The sequence below is a fragment of the Gavialis gangeticus genome, unplaced genomic scaffold (assembly GCF_001723915.1).
Source record: "Gavialis gangeticus isolate Ggan-Ray unplaced genomic scaffold, GavGan_comp1, whole genome shotgun sequence".
Taxonomy (NCBI): domain Eukaryota; kingdom Metazoa; phylum Chordata; order Crocodylia; family Gavialidae; genus Gavialis; species Gavialis gangeticus.
Window position 1 is genome coordinate 39,665,557 of NW_017728994.1, and position 22,845 is coordinate 39,688,401.

Consider the following 22,845-nt stretch of genomic DNA (forward strand, 5'->3'; position numbering starts at 1 on the left):
CTATATCACTACAGCACTGACAATGTGGCTGGCTAGTTTTGAGATATAACTCTCTAAAACACATTCTTCAGAAGGCACAATTACATGACAAGACATCAGGCCAGCTCATAATTGGGTAATGAATAAAGGACGCATTCACACCTGCCCAGCTCCGTTAAATTCAGCTATGCTACTCGTAGTATGGAGCATAAAATATTACAATATGTGACATTATTTATTTACCATGGTTTATGTATCACCTTATGATCATTTAATCATATCTTGATTAAAAGTTCTAACTAGAAGTGACTAAATGCTGAATATTTGACAAAGACTGCTCCCTTTTGCAATCCACAGACTGCTGAGAAACTCTACCAATTTAAGTCATTATTTCAGTACTGTTTAGTTCCGTATCTTGGAACTTGGGTTTACTAAAAACACAAGACAAGATGTGATAGAAATTATTGCATAATTTGCTAGATAGTGTCATAACTTCCATTCGGCTCCTTTGCCACTTACAGTGAATTGAAGGAAAGCATCATGTATTGAATCCTCAATTGGAGATGTACCAGCCAATATTTGCAATGATGAAATCAAGCATCTTTTTTAAATTTGTGGTTAAAAATACCATCAGTCTGGTAATCAAGCTAAAAACTAATAAAAGCAAATCGGTAAACTAGTCATTTACCTATCAAGATGAGATTTATAATGGCTAGTTGTTAAGAAAATATTTTAATATCTTAATATATTTTAAACTTGGAAAGATAGTTTATGGTATTTCCAAATACTGTGGATATGTTAAGGAATAATTCAGAACCAGGTGTGAAGTTGTTATTGAGCATACCTCAGTCATCTTTCTACAGTCACTAGAGAAATAAAGGTTTCCAATATATCATAACTTATTCAGTGATATTGTTTACATAGACTAATCCTTCCTACTTTTAAAATCAAGCCATTTTTAATGTAGAAAGTGATAGTTTTAAATGTAGAAGCATAAAATAGTTGCTTTTCAACATACATATATTGCTTTATTCTTAAAGAATATGCTGCAATTTTAGAGATTGCTTTTTACTGTACTGGCAGGGGCCTCTATTAGCATCAGTACACAAAGAAGAGAACATGACCAAGCCCTCAGTCTTGCAGTCTTCATTCCTTTGGGCTCCATGGATGCTGGAGACCAGAACACTTAAACTCTCAGTTCATGGGGTTAAACAAGACACATAACATGCAAAGTCTTGTCAATCAGATGCTTCCTATTGTAGAGGTTATAGATTCTGTCTACTCTATAAATGACATATACACATATATATCTTAGAGATGGGTATTAAAATACAAGGCCACATGACTCCCTATAGGTATTCAAACAAAAATCTATGCAAGCTGTAATATGTTGGTTTGATATCACCCCATGAAATTTCACTTCTAATTTCTTAGTTTCTTAGTCAAAGTCCAGTACTAGCTTGATTCTACTGAAGTCAAGGGAGTTACACTTGTGATTAAATTGGCCTGTCTTCTAGAACTAACACTATTTGTGACCAGTTAGCATCAGTCAAATGTTATTAGTGGAATGAAACTATTTCCAGTGCCATAAATGCTAAACTAAAATAATACTCAGTTGTGTGCAAAGTGAAACCTTTACCAGATTTTCAGAGTTAGGGCTATTTGACAAAAACTGCTTTTGGAATTTACAAACGGCTGAGAAACTCTGCAATTTAAATCATTATTTCAGTAGTGTTAGTTCCAGATCTTGGAGAAACTTTCCACATAGACAAAATATCCTCAGGTCTGGAAAGGTAACTGGTGCCTGGAAGCTTTTCTAAAATCTCTCCCACCTATGCAGAAGCTCCAACTAGAAGATACCACCTCAAAAAATCCTTGTCTCTCGCATATCATCTGCAGCACCCTTCCAGCATGATCATGTCACTACTTTGTCATTTAGCAGAAACTATCTGAGACATGGAATACTGCATAGAAAGCATTACAGGAATTCAGCTTTTAAAATGTTACAGGAATTCTGGGTGACGAGCATAATCCTGCAACATTAGGAAATGCTCAGCACTCTACATGCTTGGGCCTGAAAACAAGCATGAGGTAATGTTTTTAAATAGGGGACAAAATTACAGGGTCAAATTCTTCAGTTATAGTCATAAAATCCCACAGAAGTCAGTAAAGTTTCATGGATTTATAACTAATGCATTAAGCACTCAGAGCTAGGATATGGATAAATAAGGCCACAGCCTAAGATATATTAGAGCAAGGGTAGAGGGTATTAAACACATGGCCTAGCAGACTGGATCTGGCCCACAGAGCCATGTCGTCTAGCCTAGAAGGCTCCTAGAGGGGCTGGGAATTTGGGGGCAGGAGAAGCAGGGCAGGGCCTGCCAATGAAATCTGGGGTATGGCATCCTATTGGGGATGCACGTTGGTGACAGGAGGCAAGCAATAGATGCATTAGCCTGTGGCTCCCTCTTGCTACTTATCCTGCAGCTGCCATTACCTGCCCTGCCACTGTAGGTGGGTCCGGATCAGGTCTGACTGGAGCCCGGAAGTCCAGATCTGGCCCAGGTGCTCAAACCAGTTTGACATTTTTGTGTTAGAGTAATTGTCATCGTCGTTATTTGCAACTTTGTCAATGCAAGTCTACCCTAACTTTACAGCTTTGGTTTTGGGAAGATTCTGCAAATTTGGTCAGATTCTTGGATAACAGAATCACTGTAATGGGTGTAGCTGAAGAAAGGGAATAGTCTTAGCACTTTTTTATGCTTTAGTGATCTCCTGCTGCCAAAATGGCTTCTTGGGCTGTTACAGTGGCTCAAAGGGAACTGGCCTAATGTAGTTTGGTCCAGCATAAAAGGAATGTAAAGGTGGAATAGCTGAAACCCATTTGTATTCTCTTCCTCAACTGTACTCTTGAGCAATGGAATCTGGGCCCTGATGTCTTGCAAACTAAATATCCACTATATTTACAGAAAACCTTATATCATCTTTGCCTTTTTAATAATTTAGAACTGGTAGAACTTCAGGTGGGAGAGAGAATTCTATTGGAGCTACAAATGCTTACAGCAGCTTTGTGTTTGTCCTGGTGCTGTTAAAACTCCCTGAGGATGTTGGTTACTGATCTCTAGTGCAGGATAGTAGAAAAACATCTTCAGTTAGCCACATCCAGAGGAAAAGGGACATTTACTGAAGAGGAAATAATTGCAACTATGCTGGAAAGGAAGAGATACAATTACATAGGAATCTGAAAAAGTGGTATGTGAACTTTAGCTATAGGAAAGATGCTAGCTAAAAACTAAGATATGCTCTGAGTTTTCACCCACTGTACATACCTGATACACTTGTTCTGATGCGTCATTAGAAAGTTTAGAAAGCCTATAACAACAAGCTTTTATTCTCTTGATTTCTCCATACATTATTAAAAAAAAATCAAATTCTTCCAATGGTACAAACATAAAGCCCCATCCTGCACTTGGATCAATATGGATGAACCTTATATCTGTGTGCATTACTGTATAAACCAGAAGAGCTCCACATGAGTGCATGAGTCAGTCCACCTAGGAACATTTATAGGATCAGGGTGTGATGATGGATTTTAATAATGAAGTTCTGATTAGATGTATAAACCACTCACGCTTTGCTGTTGTGGTTTATAATACTAAGAGAAACATCTAACCAAAACACTGCTGTGGACAATACAGGGCTTGTGTTTATTTTGTGTGTGCATAATATACACACAAATCAAAAGTATCACCTGCAAATAATCATATTTGGAATGTGAAAGACAGAAAATGTAAACATTTTATTTGGCAGTTGTTTTCAAACAGGTGAATAAATAAATGGAAAATTACATCTTAGTATTTTTTTTCCATAGCAACAGATGCAGTTGCACACATATTTACATACTGTGGATGCAAAGAACAGTTAACCATTTAATTTATTTTTGTTAAAAAATGCAACTTCCAACACCACTAGACTTGACAATTAAAGATGAAGATACTAGTAATGCTTTGTTCTAGCAATCTCAACTTTTAAAGGCATTCATCTGGAAGCAGGATAAAGAGAATTGTCATGCATTTAGTTCATTTTGTCCACTTATGGTAGAAAGTCTAATGTAATCTCAGAATTATGGATGTCATGCGCTTAAGTCAACTATGACATGTTTATAAATCAGTGTAGTTCCCTTAAAACTTGAAGCAAAGAGAAAATCTCGCTTATCAATGGAAACATGTATGAAAGATCTTGGTGCCTGTATGTTTAATTCTTGAAACTTCACAAATTTTGCTTTTTCAGCATCCCAATAATAGACTTGAGTAAAAGAATAATCACTTCCAAGAATGGCATATTGATAATTGTTTATTTGAAGAGGCTGGAATACCATTGATCCTCGGGATGGCATTCTTTGTAAATCCAGAAATGTGGAACCTCCCCACTTCATTACTTTAGAATCACCAATAAATCTTGTTAAACAAATGTATACATCCTCTTTCACCGTGAAGTGTTTCACTGCATACACATCTTCCATGTCTTGGATATCAAAACGTTTAACAAATTCATTTGTTCCTTTGTTCCATTGATATATGACAGGTCGTTGGGAGCTACTAGATAGAATTAAATGAGGTTTGCCAGCTATTTCAACATACTCCACATCAGTATCTCTGTACCATGCATGCAGAGACTGATGAGAGTAGAATCCATTTCCATTCCATTTGTAAACTGTGGTAAACCCAGCTTTTGAACTGTCTGCTATAACAAAAAACCAGTCTTCTGAAATCCTGAACGTTTCTATGTCGTTGGGTTTTCGGATTTTAAGAATTTCAATATCTTGAATTTTTATAAACTTATTAGCAAAAATATCTCTCTTATAGATATGGGAGCCTCCAAAAAGCTGGGCAACAATGACATATAGCTGGCTCTCAATAACTATGGGCTTACACACCACAGTTGAAGTACCTACAAAAAGAAAAGTAAAGTAAAGACAACATTAGGACCGGCCTTTAGATCAGGTAGCATAATGTGATTTGACATGCATTATTCATACCTGTAATGTTGTCATAATTCCTGAACGTCCCCTCTACATGGTCCCATTCAAGAAAGATGCATTTTCCAGTAAAAGGTTGGGCAACAACCACATGCTCATCATTCATATATGAGAAAGTATCTACTGACAGAGACTGATATGGGAGGGACTGATAAACAGCAAATTCTGCAAAAGTGCACACAACACGTGGTAACCAAAGGTAGCATTTATTTTCTTATGCGTTTCCATTGTATTAAAAAGAGCTATTTAACCAATACCTTTTCATTAAAAATACATTTAAACAGTAGCTGATTTTCTTGTTAGGTGTGAGAAATTATTAAAGTCTTATTTTATTCTGTCAAAATTAAAAATGTTACCTATAACAGTGATAGGTCTGTTGCAGTCCTTATTTAGGCTATAAATAGAAAGGGGCTCTGTATATGCAGTCTTTATATAGGCAATGAATAGAAAGGGGCTCTAAATTTTGAGACTATATCTTTGGTTGTAAGGAAACAAAATTAAATAAATTTGGAACACATTACCTGTAATAATACAATCAAATTCCTTTGGAGAGAGGCTATTGATTTTACGCTTCTTATATTCTGGTGGACTTTCGCAGTAAATATCTTCTACTGTTGCATTAGTGCTGCCCAGCCATTCCACTAACCATTTTAGTTTGCAGTCACAATTAAATGCATTTCCTCTAAGATCCCTATAACAAATAAACCACTCATTGAAAAGCATGAATTAGCTGCTGTTTTTTCCACGACATGACACGCTACAATAAACAGGATTTCTATGAAATGTCAACCTTTGTGCTGCTGCTTCCCTAAATTGATTTCTCCTGAACTTACTTAAAAATATATATTAAAATTATTTGCATTAATTTAAATAGATTCAGTATAAATAGATTACCATTCATTACTGATAATCAGTGGGAAGGTTTATCTCCTCTACCAATTCTCCTCTGCTGATATTCCCTAATTTACAGATACCCAAATCCTTGCCAAACTGTTTGGCCCTTTTTTGGTTCATTTCTCATAGTTTAGCATTTCCCAGGAAGACATTACAGATGACAAAATGGCAAATATTGTAACACAACAGACACTGAACCACAACATGGATTTTCCCTGTTTACCCATGATCAGGGTAGGAAATAAGAGTGATAAAATTGGTTTATTTTCTCCTTTCTCATTTTGATGCAATCTATTAGGGCCACAGTAGATACAAGTAGAACTCTCTTCCGATCAAACTTACTGAAATTTGCTTTTGGGCCTAATTATGCAAAATTCAAATTACCCCTGAAGAGCAGTTGAGACCCTCACCTACCATTCTTGTTAATGGAATTTATAAGGTTTGGCACCCATCTGGAGGTGTCAAGTATCTTCCTGTACTAAGCACCCCTGTGAAGAGCACGGGGCATATGTGGGACTGTAGTGGGTGATTAAAAGTGCTGTAGAGCATTCTCTTAATTTTTGTAGGAGAGAGCTAGCAGTGTAGACAAAGAATTATTTTGTAGTATTGAAGCACAGCTGCACACACTAGTGGTGCAAAATTTCCATGGTGTCTGCAAGCCAGGCACTAGCAGAAGTGGCCTTGACTTGCTGCTGGGCTATGCCCAGTGTGACTGTGGCATTTCAATGGATGTGCAGTCAGCTCTAACATTTACTATAGCAGGAAACACTGGGTATGTCCTAAAACTAACTCCTGAGCAGCTGTAGTGGAGGAAGTGAGAAAAGCCTTTTTTTGTAGCTGCTTTCCCCATGTTGGGGCAGCCAGAATGTTGTATGTTGCTAACAGGAGCTGTTCCAGTAGAATGAATGAATATATATTTCAAAATATACTTTGTACTTTTACAAACATGAAATATTCTTTGTTTTACCTATTTAAAATTTAACAACTTCATTTTTTTTTAGTTGCGATTAGAGTTAGCATCTCATGTACAGTACTCAGTAAGAGGTTTAAAATGATAATTACTTTCAATAGAGACTCATCTGAGAGTATTTTGGAAATGAAAATAAGAACATTTTAGGTTAAGCAGCCTTATCCCTACCTTCATGCCACTCCCCTTCTATATTTAAAAATACATTTTAAGATTTAAGGTAAGTATTTTTATTATTTCAGGGAACCATACACAAGTATCACAGTGACTATGAACATGTTGAAATCTTAATATTTAATATTATAATTTAATCTTGATTCTAAATATTTCACTCTTTTTGATATCTTGGAAAAACATTACACAATCAAAACAAAGTATTAACAACACTCAGCATAAATTGGATCCACCCTTCCTTCTGCTACCTCTGCCCCACCAAAATCTTAGGTTCCACCACTATCTATACTGGCCTACTGTCTACTTGGTAACACAGGGAGCAAAGAAATTGCTGATTTCTTACACAATTGTTAAAGAATCCAGGCCTTTAAAGATGTCTTTTGGAAGTGTTTGGAGATTATTGTTTGCAAGGCTCCTGTAAGAGAAGATATTTTATGTCAGTCATCAGATGGTATTTTTCTGTAAAATGTAATAGTGTTTTTTTCTGGTAAAGAACAATAATGCACTTTAGTACTTAGTTCTACAGGATTCCTTTATAGGTTCTCTCATTTACTTTGTGACTCCTTCTGATAAAATATATTCACACTTTTTCTCTTTTACTTTGGGGTGCAATTCACTTAATTTATTCACTTTCTGAATAAAAACTCTGTTTTAGTTATGATGTGTAAAAAAAGGAAAAAAAACTGACTTGTCCTTCAGATCCTAGTTAGTTGTTGTTTTTTTAATTCCCATCTGTTTTTTCTTCTTGTAGCTTGAGCATATCCAACAAGAAGATATTTAGTCACAATGGTTCTGTTCAAAATGCACTTAAGCATGTGCCTAAATTAAAACATGGGACTAAATTTACTGTAATCAATAGGACTACCTCCAGTCTTAAAGTTAAGCATCTACTGAGGTGCTTTGCTTGCTTCTACTAAACATAGAACCTCATTATGCCATTTTTGCTTTTTACTTCTTAAAGAACTGCACCTTAATACTGCTTTTGTGTATGCATACTATACATATTTGGCCCACTGCAACCAATGTATAAACATAAACATAAGGTTTTGCACAGGTTAAAATTTATGCAGACAAGTATTTTTATAGAAGCTAAAGCAACTGCTTGGATGGATGAATATAAATAGATTTATGATCATTTGCAGTAGGGCTCTCCAACTTCAAAGCACCTTGGGGCCACAAAGCTTGTGGAAGTTGCATAAGTGGGAGCCATGGCCCCTTGGGCTGCACCCTGTCAGTTGTGAGGGGTATGTCTCCCCACCCTGCCCACTGGTGCAGAAGCAGGAAGTGAAACCTGATGGAAGGAGGGAAAGGCCTAGAGCAGAGGTTGTCAACTGGGGATACTCTGAAAGGTCCCAGGGAGCACACATGGGTGGGCGTGGACAGAGCACCACCACCTCACAGAAACAGGGCTAGTGAAGGGGGGCAGCAGCGCCACTCTACAGGCCAAACAGGCACTGCCCGGACAGATGGACATGGGAGGAGAAGCTTCCACATGGCAGCTGCCACCGCCATTCACCACCCTGCGCTGATGCTCAGTGCGCAGCCACTGCCACCCTGCCCTGTCACTGGCTGTTGCTATCCCCCCCCACTCCGCAACCAGCTGCTGCTCCCCCTTCGACTGGCCACTGGGGGTACACTGCTCAAAAAAGGTTGAAAACCCCTGGCCCAGAGAGTCCAGCTGTGCCAGCAGCCAAACCAAAAGGGGCAATCACGTAGGAGCCTAGGGGCTGCACATTAACCCTCTGCATGCTGTATGTGGGCCACCAGTTGGACAGCCCTGATTTGCAGTATCAGAGCCATATGTGAGCTTGATTACATCAAGCAAATAGACACGGTGAACACAGAGATACGAGTTCTCACTGCAGTGGGAATTAAATGGACAAAAATGAATCTAAAGAAGGATCTAAATCCAGTTCTTGGATGAAAGCTTGGCATTTTATACCTTCCATTGCTGGAAAACACCTAATAACATTTCATTTTCTTACCTCTACCTGGTACTCTTAGTGATACCCATTCAGAAAACTTTAACTTAGCTCATGAGGGGGTAAATGTTGAATCAAATTTGTAACTATGATAGAAGAGAGATATTTTAAAACTCTGAAAGATGCTCTGCTTTTATGATAACCTTCAAAGATGCATTCAGAATTACATTTTGTGCCCTGAAATAATTTCCTATGCTAAAATATTCTGCAATTTAGGATTGTGGTATTAAACAAATCAAAATACAATCATACGTATATGAATTTAGTTTCAACTCTAAATCAAAAATGAATTATTTTGATGAATATCCCTTCCAGACCTACTTTTCTATGAATTTTATGAAATGCCTCTATGTTTTAATGAGGACACAATTAAATTATTGCATAAATAAAAATGTGGTTATTTGGCTAATTTTATTGCAATGTAAAAATACAGTAGTGAAAAGGAGGTGGGCAGATTATATAGAAGAACAAAGGTCATATTCTGCCATCACTCTATGCAACTCATTAGTACACGTAATTACTGTTAATCTCTTTTATACGTTTACACAACAATAATATTCTGCTCTTCTTCAAGTTTAACTGCCTCAGAGAGTCTAGTTGTTCTTCTTAGTGGGTGCATCTACACCTGCAGTTACCATCGCTGAATAAACTCTGGCGCAGTTCATGCTGCTCCCAGGTGAAGTGTTTAAACATGTGCCCAGAACTGCCTAATAGCATTGCACGTGTAGATAGTGACACTTTACTATGGAGCTAATTAGTCAAGTTTGCAGTAATGCACACATGCAGATGCCCCCAATATGCAGACATGGAAATATTATAGGTAAAGGATGGATGACCAACTGAGTGTGTCACATTCAGTAGTTTATGGACCTGTAATTATTCTGCCTTTGTCTTCAAAGTTAGCTCTGCAAGTGGGGAAACACCCCCAAAACATACAGTGTAGAATGTATAAATCCATATTCTAAAGTGTTCTTGCAACTGCAGGCAGACAACAATGGCTGCTTATTGTCCCATATTCTACATACAGTTACTTGTTCAAAACTATTGAGTGGGCCCCAGAAACCAGCACCAGTCAAACATGATGCTATTTTTGATTGTATGATGTGCATAGATACATAGTATGCTCTGTTTTTCTGTTTTGAAAAAAGCAGCTTGTACATTGACAACTACAGCCACAAAATGAATGAAGTAATAATATAAATTGAATGGGGCTATTTATCTGCATATTTTTTTTATAGAATATCGGTATTTTAAACTATGCTATAGTTAGCTTATAAATGTAATACAGATTTTTATAGTATATGTGCATATACTCTATGTTGCTCCTGCTCTCTCTTTCTTTAATTTTGTGAATATTATGTGAATAACTTCATAAATGAATAGTCACTGTGAACTCCGTTTAAACCAACTGGGGATATGGTCTACATCATGCAAGGAGAAAAGGGCAAAGTATCCTACAGTGTATAACTTGATTAACTGGAATTACATTTACAATATATATAGGTGAAATTGTACTTTCCCTTATGTCTGACCATATCTGAACCAAAAAACCAAGTGACCCTGTTTCAGACCCCTTTTAGAATCTATTATGTTGAGGCTAAAAGGTCAAAATACACTCCCCTTGCCTATAAGAAATATTCCAAGATATATGCCTGTAAGTTAATATGATGAAGTAGGGCATTAATGCATGTGTCAGGCACAGCAATATATTTTATTCAATTAAAATTAATTAGTCTTTATAGATATGAAAGTCTACATAACAAACCCTTGTTTCCATACATTATTTTATAGAAGAAAAAGATTTCCCCTGTAATTGTATATTTTAAAGACAGTATTTAGAGAAAATAATAAAATAACTAACTTGATACATGGGTATGTGTGATGAAAACTGGCTGAAAATAACAAAAACACTTTGATTTAAATTGAAAGTAGCTTAACTTTGATAAGTTAGACAATGCAAATAGTACTCTGTTGCAGGTGTCAGTTTACTGTGTATGCCCCTTTATCTACAATACATGATGCTAACTTGGGTACTGGAAGCAGTTGCAGTTGTGTAAGCACAGAGGCCTGCTCAGACTAATTTGCCTTGTTCAGGTAATACAGTTGTACTGCTTTTGAGATCTGAGCTATTTTGTTTAAAGCTAGCTTAATATAAACATATCTAACTGCCCTAGGCAATTTAGACATACTTTGTTTGTGTGTGAAGGTCCTTCCCCTACATGTTTTAGTTGTTACTTCTGTATGCTTGTTTTCAATTTGGCTTCAAAGTTCAGCCTGTTTTCAGCTGATTGCCTAATCATAAAGTTATTCTTGAACAGTAAGACTGTAATCTGAATGGACTCTTCTGATCAGTGCTGGGGCATGGAGGGCAAATGGTCAGAGGTGGGTTGTTCTTCCTATGTAGTACGCAAGAAGTTAAGATGAACTGTGGAGAGCAGAACGGATCTTATCCTCATTTACACTGGAACAATCCCATTAATTTCAGTGTGGTTGCATGGGTGAAGTTAGAGAAAAATTCAATCCAGTTTACTCTGTAGTGCTTCTCACTATTGTTCTAAAAAGGAACAAAATACACTTCCCCCATTACCTTTGGCTTGATGCCCTAAAGCTTGTAGGAGGGTCAGGTCCTCACCATTTTTCCAAACAGCTGAAGGGCTGAGCAGCCATAATTGTGAGAGTGTTAAATGGACCACATTATTAGTGTCTGAAAGTGTTACAGACCCTTATTGTGTCTCATTCTAATTTGGATGCTTAGAACAGCCAGAATTTTAACATAACCATCTGATGCTGATTCCACTGAAGTCAACAGTCATTTGACTATCAATTTCAGTGGAAGAAAAATTGGTCACCCCAGGGGAAAACCAGGAGCAATGGTCATAAACTCCTAGAAGATTTCAGGCTGGATATAAGGAAAAACTTCTTCAAATTTTGTGTGACCAGACCCTGGAATAGACTCGCAGTGAAGGTGGTGCAGGCACCTACCCTGGAGATCTTCAAAAGGAGACTAGACGCACACCGTGCTGGGGTTATTTGACCCCAACAGTCTTTCCTGTCCAGAGCAGGGGGGATGGACCCAATGGCCTCACAAGGTCCCTTCCAGCCCTAAACTTATGTGAATCTGTGATCAAACATGCCACAGTACATAGACAGTTTTTTAAGCTAAACAGCTGAAAATAGGTTACATGCAAAGATTATATTAACTCTATTTAAACAACAATCATCATCAATGGTTATATAACATGAGATACTAAATTAAACAACACTGCATGATTCAGTTACTAAATTAAACAGTCCACATAAGGTATGCAACCAGTGTACTTACAGGTGAATTAAAGATTTCAGTCCTCGGAAAGTATTTCTTGAAATTGACTTAATGCTGTTGTTCTCTATAAATCTGTAATGGGTAATAAATTTATTTGGGTCAAAGCAACACTTGTAACTTGAAAACCTACCCACCCTACTCAGTAATTCTAGGAAAAAACGTTGTCCACTTACAAATATTCTAGATGAGGAAGGCCCATGAAAGCATCATCACTGATAACATCAAAAGAGTTTGATGTAAACAACCTGCATGAAAAGACACAACATTTAAAAACTGTCTGATTATTATATTCTTTTGAACGCGGTTCAGCAGTTCCAGGTTGGCCAGATTCGCACCAAGTGCCTGAAGGAATTGTTTGTATAAAGACTGGGGTACCATAGGGTTGAACTGAACTCTTTGACCACATCCAGACAGGCACCACATACTGCACATTCAGCTGTTCTCCTTGCTGCAAGGATATCCAGGGGTCAAAAAAACCTGTGCAAAAAAAAGTGGAGCAGTGTATACAGGGACAGCACAAACTGCTCAAAACCGGAGCCTGGCCAGCCAGAGCGACTCTCTGGCTGCCGACCAGGCTCCAAGTGGCAGGATTGCTGCTGCTGCAGCCCCAGGAGCCCTCCCAGGACACTAGATAAGGCCATGAATGCCGTGCGGCCCTGGAGGCTGGTGGGGCATGGCAAGCTCCCTCAGGCAGCAATGGCACATGGTGGAGGCAAGTGGGGAGCTGCTGCAGGCAGTCGCAATGCTGTCGGGGGTGTGGGGGGTGTGGCGAGTGCTGCCCACAGACACCGCTGGCAGTGTCAGTGACAGCCAGTGGCGGTCGCAAACCACCCACAGATGCCACTGGTGGTGTAGGCAGCGAGCACAAGCTAATTGTTAAAACAATGGGACTCCACAAGTATCACTGAAAACATTTCCTGTAGACTGCAGTATAAATGCATCTCTAGGGCACTGTGTTGTCCTTTAATTCTGCTGGTAATGAGGGACCAGAACCTGCTTGGCAGTCGCATTCCAGGTTGAATTGTACCCTGGCACACAGTTAAAGTTTTCCAGAAAAAAAAAGTACAATATTTTTTTCAGACCTATTTAAAATGAATGCAATTAATTTGCATTTGGTCATTTTAGATTGTTCAAAGTTAATCACATCTCTCATACTAGGTATTTTCCAAACAAGATGAGTTCTACTTTTCCAAATGGAACTGGAGCTGCAAAGTACACTGCAGTCAGTTGGATTCGTGAAATGGTTCATGAACTTATATGCCAATATCCTCAGGCATTCAAGGATTTGAAATTTTAAAGCTTAAATTAATACACTTAATGAGTTAGTTTCTTCCTTTTCTTTTCAAGAGCCTGTATTCCTAATCTCTAGTTCAATTATTTCTTGCTGTACTATAGTAGGTTATGTTTCTTCTACATAAGAGTTTGATATGTATCTACAGAAGTGGTAATTAGAAAATTTCCTCATTGTTTTAATTATTATTGATAGTAAATAATATTTGTTTCAAACTCGAGGCCAAATCCTGCCAGAAGAACCACACGGTATATCTGCATCAGTAGCCTGGGTGCAATTTATTTTTCTGTTAACAGACTTCTCAGGATAATTATCATCTTATTACAATCTACCCTCCTGGTAGCATAAAGGAATAGGATAGTATCTCTTTAAGTAGTTTGTGGGCCTTCTGCTGGCAGTCATCCTGTTATATGTTTTAAAATTGTCAGAAGCCGGCCAAAGTAGTAATGGGGATATTTTGCTAAGATCCATTATTTGGACTTCACTGCTCCTATGTTTTTTTCTTCATAATATTCTGGTTATGTAAAGAGCATAAAACACAAGTCTCCTAAAATTAGAGTCTCTCCATGTCTAGTCCCTCCATATTACTGTTCTTAGAGTTGAGAAATGGGAGCTTAGCATAGCACTTAGGAGAATGGGACCTAGATTCTGATCCGTGCTGCTATGTGCAACTCAAATAATGATAAATGATTACAATACAGACTGATGTGCGTCACATCCAGAAATCACATGACATTTAGAAGAGATCAAGTTACAGTTGGACCTTGGATGTATAATTTCATGATCTCTTGTTTAACCAGTAGCAATATGTACTACTCTTTACATACCTGGTAAACTGAAACCACCAGTGTAGAGGTCACATACAAACCCATAACTAGTTTAAAATTAGTTTATGTTTTTAGTTATTTTTATCTTGTTTGTTCTTGTTTTCTGTCCTACCTCTTCAACCAGTGGCAGATTCTTTTAAAGTATAGGGCCTACATCGTGGAAGTTTGCTTGGGTGTTCCTTGTTATGTAAGAAGGGACTGCTCTCACTTGCCCTAGACCAAAAGTCTGACTTTTCCAAACGTGGCAAGTAGGTCAGCTCCCAGGGAGACTACATAGAGAAATATATCTGGATAGCTATTCAGCACTATTTTTAAAAATGCTAGGTTTCTCACATAAGATATTTGTGGTTGGTTTGTACCACTTGTTTTAGCACATCACCTGTCAAAGCCCAGGCTGGAACAAAAACTGTTTTTCTAAGTTTGGCAAGTCTAGTGCGGCAGCTTATTAGCAGCAGCACAAGGAATATATGTGGCAGGTAAGTGAAAGGCATAAACGAAAGGAAACCCAGTCATGCTAGATAAATATTGAATGAAATCCTGCTCATCCTTCAGCTAACCTGTTCTGTCTGTCTTACATGAGTAGTAGGACTGTTAAATGTAGATGGCATGTCATAGCCAAGACAGAGGCTTGTGGTGTCCTTTTTTCCTTTACTAATATACAAGCTCCACAATATAAATGCTACTACTTTTATTTGTCTTCCTGGTGGAAGGCCCAGCACAGGAGTTATGTGAGATTTATCTTTTTGTGATGTTACCACCTGGGAAAATTTTGTCAAACATAATGCACAATGGAACAGCATTTAGGTTTCCATAGTAACTACATTTACCTATTAATCCTGTATCTGAAATTGTACATATGCCTGCACCTCCTTATCAGCTCCACTTGAGGTAGCAGAGTACAGTTAGGGTCATGCCTTCAACTATCAGTGCACCAACAGTTTAAATGTAACAGCCTTAAGGCTCCAATACATCAAGATTACACTTCAGACCAGATCCACTGTATATGCTAACTCAGCCACAGACAGGTGTCTGATTTCATTTTTGGTTTCTGAAAAGTCTTTTTTGTCAAGTTTCTGAAACAAATTTGGATACGTTTCAAACAGCTACCAAGCAAAGTATGAACAGTTCAGATTTCTCTCTCCAGTATCTTTGTATAGCAAGTCATTATATAATCACTTAATCACTTTCACAGTTTTCTAGGTAGCTAATTCTGCTATGGACCTGTAATATTTTACACAACAATGAACCTACATCTCAAAAAAAAAAAAGTCAGTGCATACATTGTCACCAGATTTGATTTTGGAATGACTGCTCAAGAATTTCTGATTATTAAAAAACTTGTTACCTTAAATGTAGATTAAGAGAACAAGGAATAATAAATGATGTGCCAAATCCAACCCCCAGCTAAACAAACTCCCATTGAAGGGTCTACATTTCCATTAATGTCAATTGCAGTTTTGCCTGAGTAAAGACTTCAGGATATCTCTTACTGAAATTAGGGATCTGATCCTGACAGGTCCCGAGTACATAAGCAATAAGAGTTACAAGTGTGTAGCACGCTTTGGGATCAGGCCCTAAGACTGCAGAAACAACACAGGTATAGTTGTTGCAACACTGAGATGCCTTTTCTAACATCCATTAAAGTATGATACATAAAAGGATAACAGATGCACTGTCACAGAGAACAGTCCTCAGAATTTAATCTATACAAAGTAGCATCGACAGCAAAATTAAAACCTAAGCCATGAAGTAACTACAAACAGTTAAAAACCAACATTAATCATGCTCTATCTGTCAAAAACTACCTTCAGATACTAATAGTGATATAATGAAACCACACTTGCTATTTCTTATAAAATAAACAGTGGGACCCCGAGTATAGGGCTTGCGGATACACGTTTCGTAACAAATAATCGTATCATATAAATATTTCTCACAGAAGATGCAGAGACGGTGCGAACAAAAAACTCCCTTCTGGGATTTTAGTAAAAGCAGATCTCACAAAGGATCTGGAAAGAAAGGAGAAAAAACACAAGCTTATGTTAATGCAATCTGATATAATCATCATTTAACACTGGGCTGTGCATCACACTATAATGTCTTTACATAATTACTATTAACTACTAAAACAAATCAAGCTGTCATAGGTTTCACATAATGCAGAAAAACATGTAAAAAGGCATAGAGAGCTAAAAAAAGACAAGTAAAAACAGGATTCAGAGATGCAACACAATTTAACATTTTATCTGATGTTTCCGAATGCTGGAGGGATTCCCTACTGCAAGCATCCTTCAGCATGTACCGAAAACGTCAAACATACCAGTTCATTTTAAATCATAAATGGAAAAACCAAATGCTTACAGCCCTTACACTGAGATAACATCAGGCGGAACGCTGCGTGGAATAGATCTGGCATTTTCACATACAGCATTATCTTTGGTACAAGTACACAAGGTAGGACATTTTGGCTTCACTTGTTTCTTCCCTTCAGTCAGCAAAAGCACAGATAAAAGGCATAGGAAATAAGCAATTCTTCCAAAGGGTCTGCTGGCATTTCCCATTCTTTTGATCCACTCTCGTTCCAGCCAGTTGAAAGAATATCCCAAAACATGAACAGGGTTTCTTTATTCAGCCGTTGGATGTCTTTTTTTATAAGGCCAAGTCAATATTTGTCTCTCCTTCTCCAACCCTTTTTTTTTTCTTTCACTCTGTTTCTGTAGATAGAAACCTGCAGCTGATCTGTGTGTTTCTACTCACTCAGGCAATGTACTGCTCAGAGAAGGGACCTGCGAGGTGCTGTAAGATGGGGAAAATCCAACCGGCTGTAGGGAAAAAAAAAAAAAAAAAAAAGACTTGCATCACCACAAAAACACCGAGCACAACACAGCATTAGATTGCGAAGTGATGTAACTGAGAAAATACACTGCTTTCTGTTTTCCGAGGGAGGCCCTTTCCTTGTTACCAAAAATAGTACAGCATTATGTTTTGCTGGTGGGTGGGTGAGTGGGTGTGGGGTGGAGTGTTCATGTGTGTACGGGGAGAAATCAGTCATCTTGTACTGGATCTCTACAACCTCATAAACCTTTGGGAATTGTGCTTTACACATTGCAATTGACAAGAGAAGTAACAAGCCAATATCAGAAAATGAAATCAAGTGAAATCATCAAAATAATTACTAGAAAAACTGTTAATTTCTAGCCACAGCCTTTATTGCACATGTTTGTACCACTGAAAAACAAGCAGGCACATATGGAAAGCATTACTGTGTATAAGAGACTGCTCACAACTGTCATTTCTAAACAAAATAGTCAATCATACAAAATAGCCTCCAGACTGCATTTCTAAAGAACATCCTTACCTGTTTGTGAGCTTGATGAATAAGGTGCATTAGCCACTGTTTAAGAAAATAATATATCCAGTACTGCTCAATTCAAAATGTATTTGGGTAATGCCTGATTTGATCATATTTAGAAGAGGAAAAGATCGTTTACAACACTGAGATTATCATAATTATAAATAGGAAAGCACCATATTTCAGTATAAGCAAGACTGAGACCTATCTTTATTATTATTATTAATAATGTTACAGTGGCATCTGGAGTCTCCTGTTGAAATTTTAGTGCTCAGTACATATGTAACACATGCACAAACATATGGTAAGAAATGGTCTCTGCCCCAAAGAGCTTACACTAGAGAATCTTAAAATAAATGAGCTAAGTTATAAAGAATAGTAAAATAAAAATAATTGTCAGACATTTAGAAGGACCTATTTGATGGCACTGACATAGCACTCCTATATGAGGATCCCAAAGGGTTTTGGAAACAGGATACATTTACTTCCTCCCTGTCCCCCATGTATGTGAAGTAGATACAATTATCTTCATTTTGCACATAGGAAAATGCAGCAGAGTTAACATAATGGCTGAAAAAGCAAAACTGGAGCAGTTAATACAACTGTATTTCTCTAGTCACCAGGATTAGTTCATAGCTAATCTAGATAACTAAGGTTGAAAGAACACTTAGGTTTTTTAAGTTCCTTCATGTAATCTTACCTACTTTTAGTGTGTAATACTAATAGATTTTAAAACCAGAAGGGACCAGGGGGAGGGGGTTAACCTTATGTTTCATTAACACATCTTCCAGAATGGTAGCCAGCTTTTATATAAACATTTTTAAGAGATGGAGAATCCACCACTTCGCTTGGTAGTATTTTACAATAGTTAGACATGCTTTTAATATTTATTCTTTAGTTCCAATGTAAATTTATCTGTCTTTAAATTTTCCAGCTACTATTCTTTCTTATGCCATTCTCTGCTATAGCAAAGAGCCTTTAGCATCCAGTGTTCTCTGTACTGCATAACAATGTCTGATCCAATCTGTGTATAAAGCTATTGTTGGCTATTCCAAACCCAGGAGAAAAAGCAAAGTTCTGATGACTACCTTTCATTAATGCATTTTATAGAATGGATATACAGCATACAGTGGATTTTATAAAGCTAATTGAATTACAAAGTGATAACCAGGGGCATCTATAGAAAGGAAAGGCGCATGTCTGTCTTACATGGCTGAATCTGCTCTCCCTTTGTGTGTCTCTCAGTATGAGCAACTATAGCAGTGATCCCATGATCCTTTCCAATGACTCTTACATTTAAGCAATATAAGACTGAAATAAGCAACCTAGATCAAGGGTCAGCAACCTACAGCACAGAGACTAGATCTGTACCACAAAGAGATTGGATCCAGGCCTGGAAGGAAGGTCTGCCCTAGCTTGACGTGGCATGGAGATCAGGCAGCATGCAGCTGTGCTGAGCTCCCCATCCTCTCCACAGTCCTCCTATGTGCTCTCTTGTGCCTATGCTAACCCTGGCTGCAGAGTGGGTGCCTGCAGCAAAGATAAATATAGGTGTCTTGAACTCTCTGGGAGGTGAATATCTGTGGAACATGTTGCAAGCTCTGGCCCAAAAGGCTGCCAATTTCTGATCTATCTACTTAAATGGTTGGTGCTCTTTCAATCCTATCATTCATAAAAAACAAGAGAGGGAGAGTCTGTTCTTGATGATGGAGTCCTCAAACTAGCAGTCTGTTTAGAAGATTCTACTTAAGACTTACAAACATCTTATCCTATTTTGGGGTCAAGTTTCTATATACTTGCCTCACAAGATGGTTGAGAATTCTCAACATGGCAGATGGTTATGAATGTGCTCCTTGACAACTGGAGTTGCTAAATTTTGATAGTTATGTTTTTCTTTTATACAACTGATGCATGCCAAGGACAGGCTCAAGTGTTTACTTTTACAATAAACCTTCAGTGTCAACAGTTGTTTTTGAAGTGGGGTTCAATTCAGTGTGTAGCAACCCAAAGCTACTTTCATTCTGAAAAAAAGACTACCATCAATACAAACTGGCAGGATTACTCTAGAACACAGTCCTGAATTGTTATAAGTCAAATGCTGTTGTATCAGGGATAGGGGCTCCTGCTTGCAAAGTTTGTGTGGTTGAGATGGAGGCAAGAATTGTGGAACTTACTAAGGTAGTTTACACACCCTGTGCTCTGTGAGAGTCAAACCTGCTCAATGAGAGTCACCACACAAAAGCATTTATGGGGGTGAGTAGGCAAGCCAAAAAGATTCACCATTACTTTTGTCATTCTTCAAGTGTTATGCAAGAGAAAAGCTATCCATTCCAAATATTTTGCCCTTAACAATGAAGCTGTATGTTCCATTTTTTGAACTCCTGCACTGAACTCAACCATTGAATAGCCTAGCTTTTTTTTTTTTTTTTTGAGTCTATATTCTAGCCACATTGGTAACATCATTAAAACATGCTGATGTTGCAGATTTTTCAGGAAGCATTTCTTTTAGTTTTAGACATATTGCAGCAGAGCAGTAATATGACCAATTTTTACACACGGTGGGCTTCTTGAACATTGGCTTCTCATTTAAAATGATGTACCAAAACAACTTTTCTTCACCAGTTATATAAATGATAGATATTTGTTAGTTCTGTCAAAAGAGGGGGATAAAAATTCCATTCCCCAGACCTCACTTCCACCAAGCTATCTGATTTCTTACCATAACATTCTTTAAAAACAAAGTGGCTTGTGGATTTTCAGTGGTATACTCACGCTTCGGTGATTGTCGTATTTGGCTTATCCTTTACCACTGCAATCATTGTTAGCTTTCTGGCTCAACAGAACATGCAATTGCCTGCTGTGTATCCATCAGAGCACCTGATCTCCTTCTAGGTCCTTAATACCTTGTTTTTCTTTATGATTCAGGTTCTGATCGGACAACAAAGTCCTAATTTGTTTCCTTGTTTTCCATGAGGTTTGTAAGAATAAATTGAAGAGTTATGAAATGTTTTATCAGAGATCTCTCAGATCATGTAGGCATTGTTTTCAGTACTTTGAAAAATCTTCACCTTGCTGTGCAATGGCAGTACAGGCTGGCAGACATGTTTCAGAATGGGCAGGGATAAGCTTGCACTATGCTGCTGGCTCCTATTGCCTCTAATTTGTTTTCAGTGTGATATTTATAAATGAAAGCAGCTGATCAAATGCAGAACTATACCAGTGGGCAAGTAATATGCTGCTTGTTTTTCTAGAAAATGTTTCTTAAAACTGACGGAGCTTCCTAAGCAGTCAGTGATTGCGAGATCTGAATGTCACTGTATTCCGTTTGTGTTCTGCTCCACTCCCACTACTGCTAGGTGGCTACTGTAGCCTGGCAACACGGAGAATTGCAGTAATCTATGTTCTGCACAACCACTTAAGGCTTAACTGCTAACTCCTGGTGGTAGTTTTTCCTTTAGCAATTGCTTTGCACCTGCCTTAACTTACACATTTGAATGAAGCATATAGTGGTTACTTTGGTACTCCCTGCTCTATTTTAGCTTCATGAAAGCAGCTAAAGCAGGACAGAGAAGCAATCCTAAAAAATAAAAAGGTGGAATGAGGCCAGCCTAGTCCTTAGAGACATGAACCAGCTTGTGACAGTGTTTTTTGCTTCTGTTTTCCTCTCTGCTTGTAAGAGAATCATTTTTTACTCGTACTCCATGCTTTTATCATTAAAGTTGTTTACTAGACTATTTGAAGAAACAAAATGCAAAAGGTCAGGAAGTATACCCAAAGTTATGATTTTACCAAATTTCATACATTTCTGAAGGATTAATTCTGCTCAACTGACTATATTTGTATTTTCACATTGGCACAATGTTTTTAAAAGTGACATACCACAAGGTTCTAATAAGCTTCCTGTGGTTTGATGGTGATCGCATTTCTCTTGGCAGAAATGAGAACTACTATAGTTGTTACTTATTTTATTCTGCATTTGGAAAATCTGGCAGTCTTCTGTGCTCAATTTGGGCACGTAAAACTTGATCCAAAGCTCACCATCAGTGTCAAGTTTCTGATTTATTTTAATGCTTTTAATCAGGCCCATCATGTTTTGCCAGGCAGATAGAAAACAGCAGTCACCACGTGTTTTACGTCACAAACTACCATAATACCCAGATTTAGAGGGGCTACTAAGCAGCAGCTTATCATGGTTGTGTTCCACTTGTACCCAGAATGCAAAAATTTAAGACTAAAGACTCCTATGAGTCTCTCCTGATTCTGGGTTTATGTTCTTTGTGTTGTCCTTTTAACAAATTCTACAGCAAATGCCAAATTCAAACCATCAGAAAGTCTGTTTTACCTCACCCTCAATAAACAAAGACAATTGCTTTGAATTTCAACCAGTTCTGAAAGGGTTGCTCTTCTGATGGCGCAATTATCAATATCCGCTCTGAGGAAAAAGCTGTTCTTCGTTTTGTAGGGTAAATATAACTAGGCTTGAGCTATTTTTACACTGTAACACAGTAGCCCAGGGATTATCACAAAGATGCTTCTGACTTATGATTTGAGAGTTCCTCTGTGCAGGGCCCCTATTTTCTCCCAGTTTTCCCATCTCAGTAACATCCTGGGATTGACTGATTGATTGATGCTATGTTCCAGGCATTGTGCTAACTGCAGAACAGCCAGGACAATCCTGGGGTCTAATGGCTGAGTAAACTGCTGCTGTATCTGCTGCCAGCTGAGAAGAAAGGCAAACTAGGTCAGTCTCTTTCATTTACTGGCACGTTAAGAGTCAGTCCATTGCATGGACAGGAATCTCTTTAATACCAACCAGTTATGTTCCAAAGCCAAGATAACTAAACACCTCCATTAATTATCCTCAGTATGCTGATGCTTGTGTCATGTGTGCCCACTCAACTAGAGAGTTGCAAGTTACTCTTGACTGCTTCTGTGAAGTGTCTGAAATGTTTTGATTCACTGTCAACTTCTCAAAAACTAAGATACTTTACACAAATTACCCCAAACCAGCCAGCTTTA

At 37.9% G+C, this 22,845-nt stretch overlaps 1 protein-coding gene across 7 annotated transcripts in view; it reads right to left on the reverse strand.

Moving 5' to 3' along the window:
* Nucleotides 1-3,754: 3,754 nt before the first annotated feature.
* Nucleotides 3,755-22,845, reverse strand: part of LGI1 (leucine rich glioma inactivated 1) — a 50,446-nt gene continuing 31,355 nt past the window's right edge. For 5 of the 7 annotated variants that reach the window (XM_019502612.1, XM_019502608.1, XM_019502607.1 and 2 more), the window contains 8 exons: nt 16,845-17,296; nt 16,412-16,483; nt 12,530-12,601; nt 12,357-12,428; nt 7,396-7,467; nt 5,539-5,708; nt 5,018-5,182; nt 3,755-4,929 (listed from right to left, as the gene is read on the reverse strand). In XM_019502612.1, coding sequence (XP_019358157.1) covers nt 4,112-4,929; nt 5,018-5,182; nt 5,539-5,708; nt 7,396-7,467; nt 12,357-12,428; nt 12,530-12,601; nt 16,412-16,483; nt 16,845-17,035 — 1,632 coding nt within the window. In that variant the 5' untranslated portion in view covers nt 17,036-17,296 and the 3' untranslated portion in view covers nt 3,755-4,111. Of the gene's footprint in view, nt 4,930-5,017; nt 5,183-5,538; nt 5,709-7,395; nt 7,468-12,356; nt 12,429-12,529; nt 12,602-16,411; nt 16,484-16,835; nt 17,297-20,598; nt 21,224-22,845 lie in introns of those variants that run through there. The other 2 variants (XM_019502611.1, XM_019502613.1) reach the window with 2 other exon arrangements.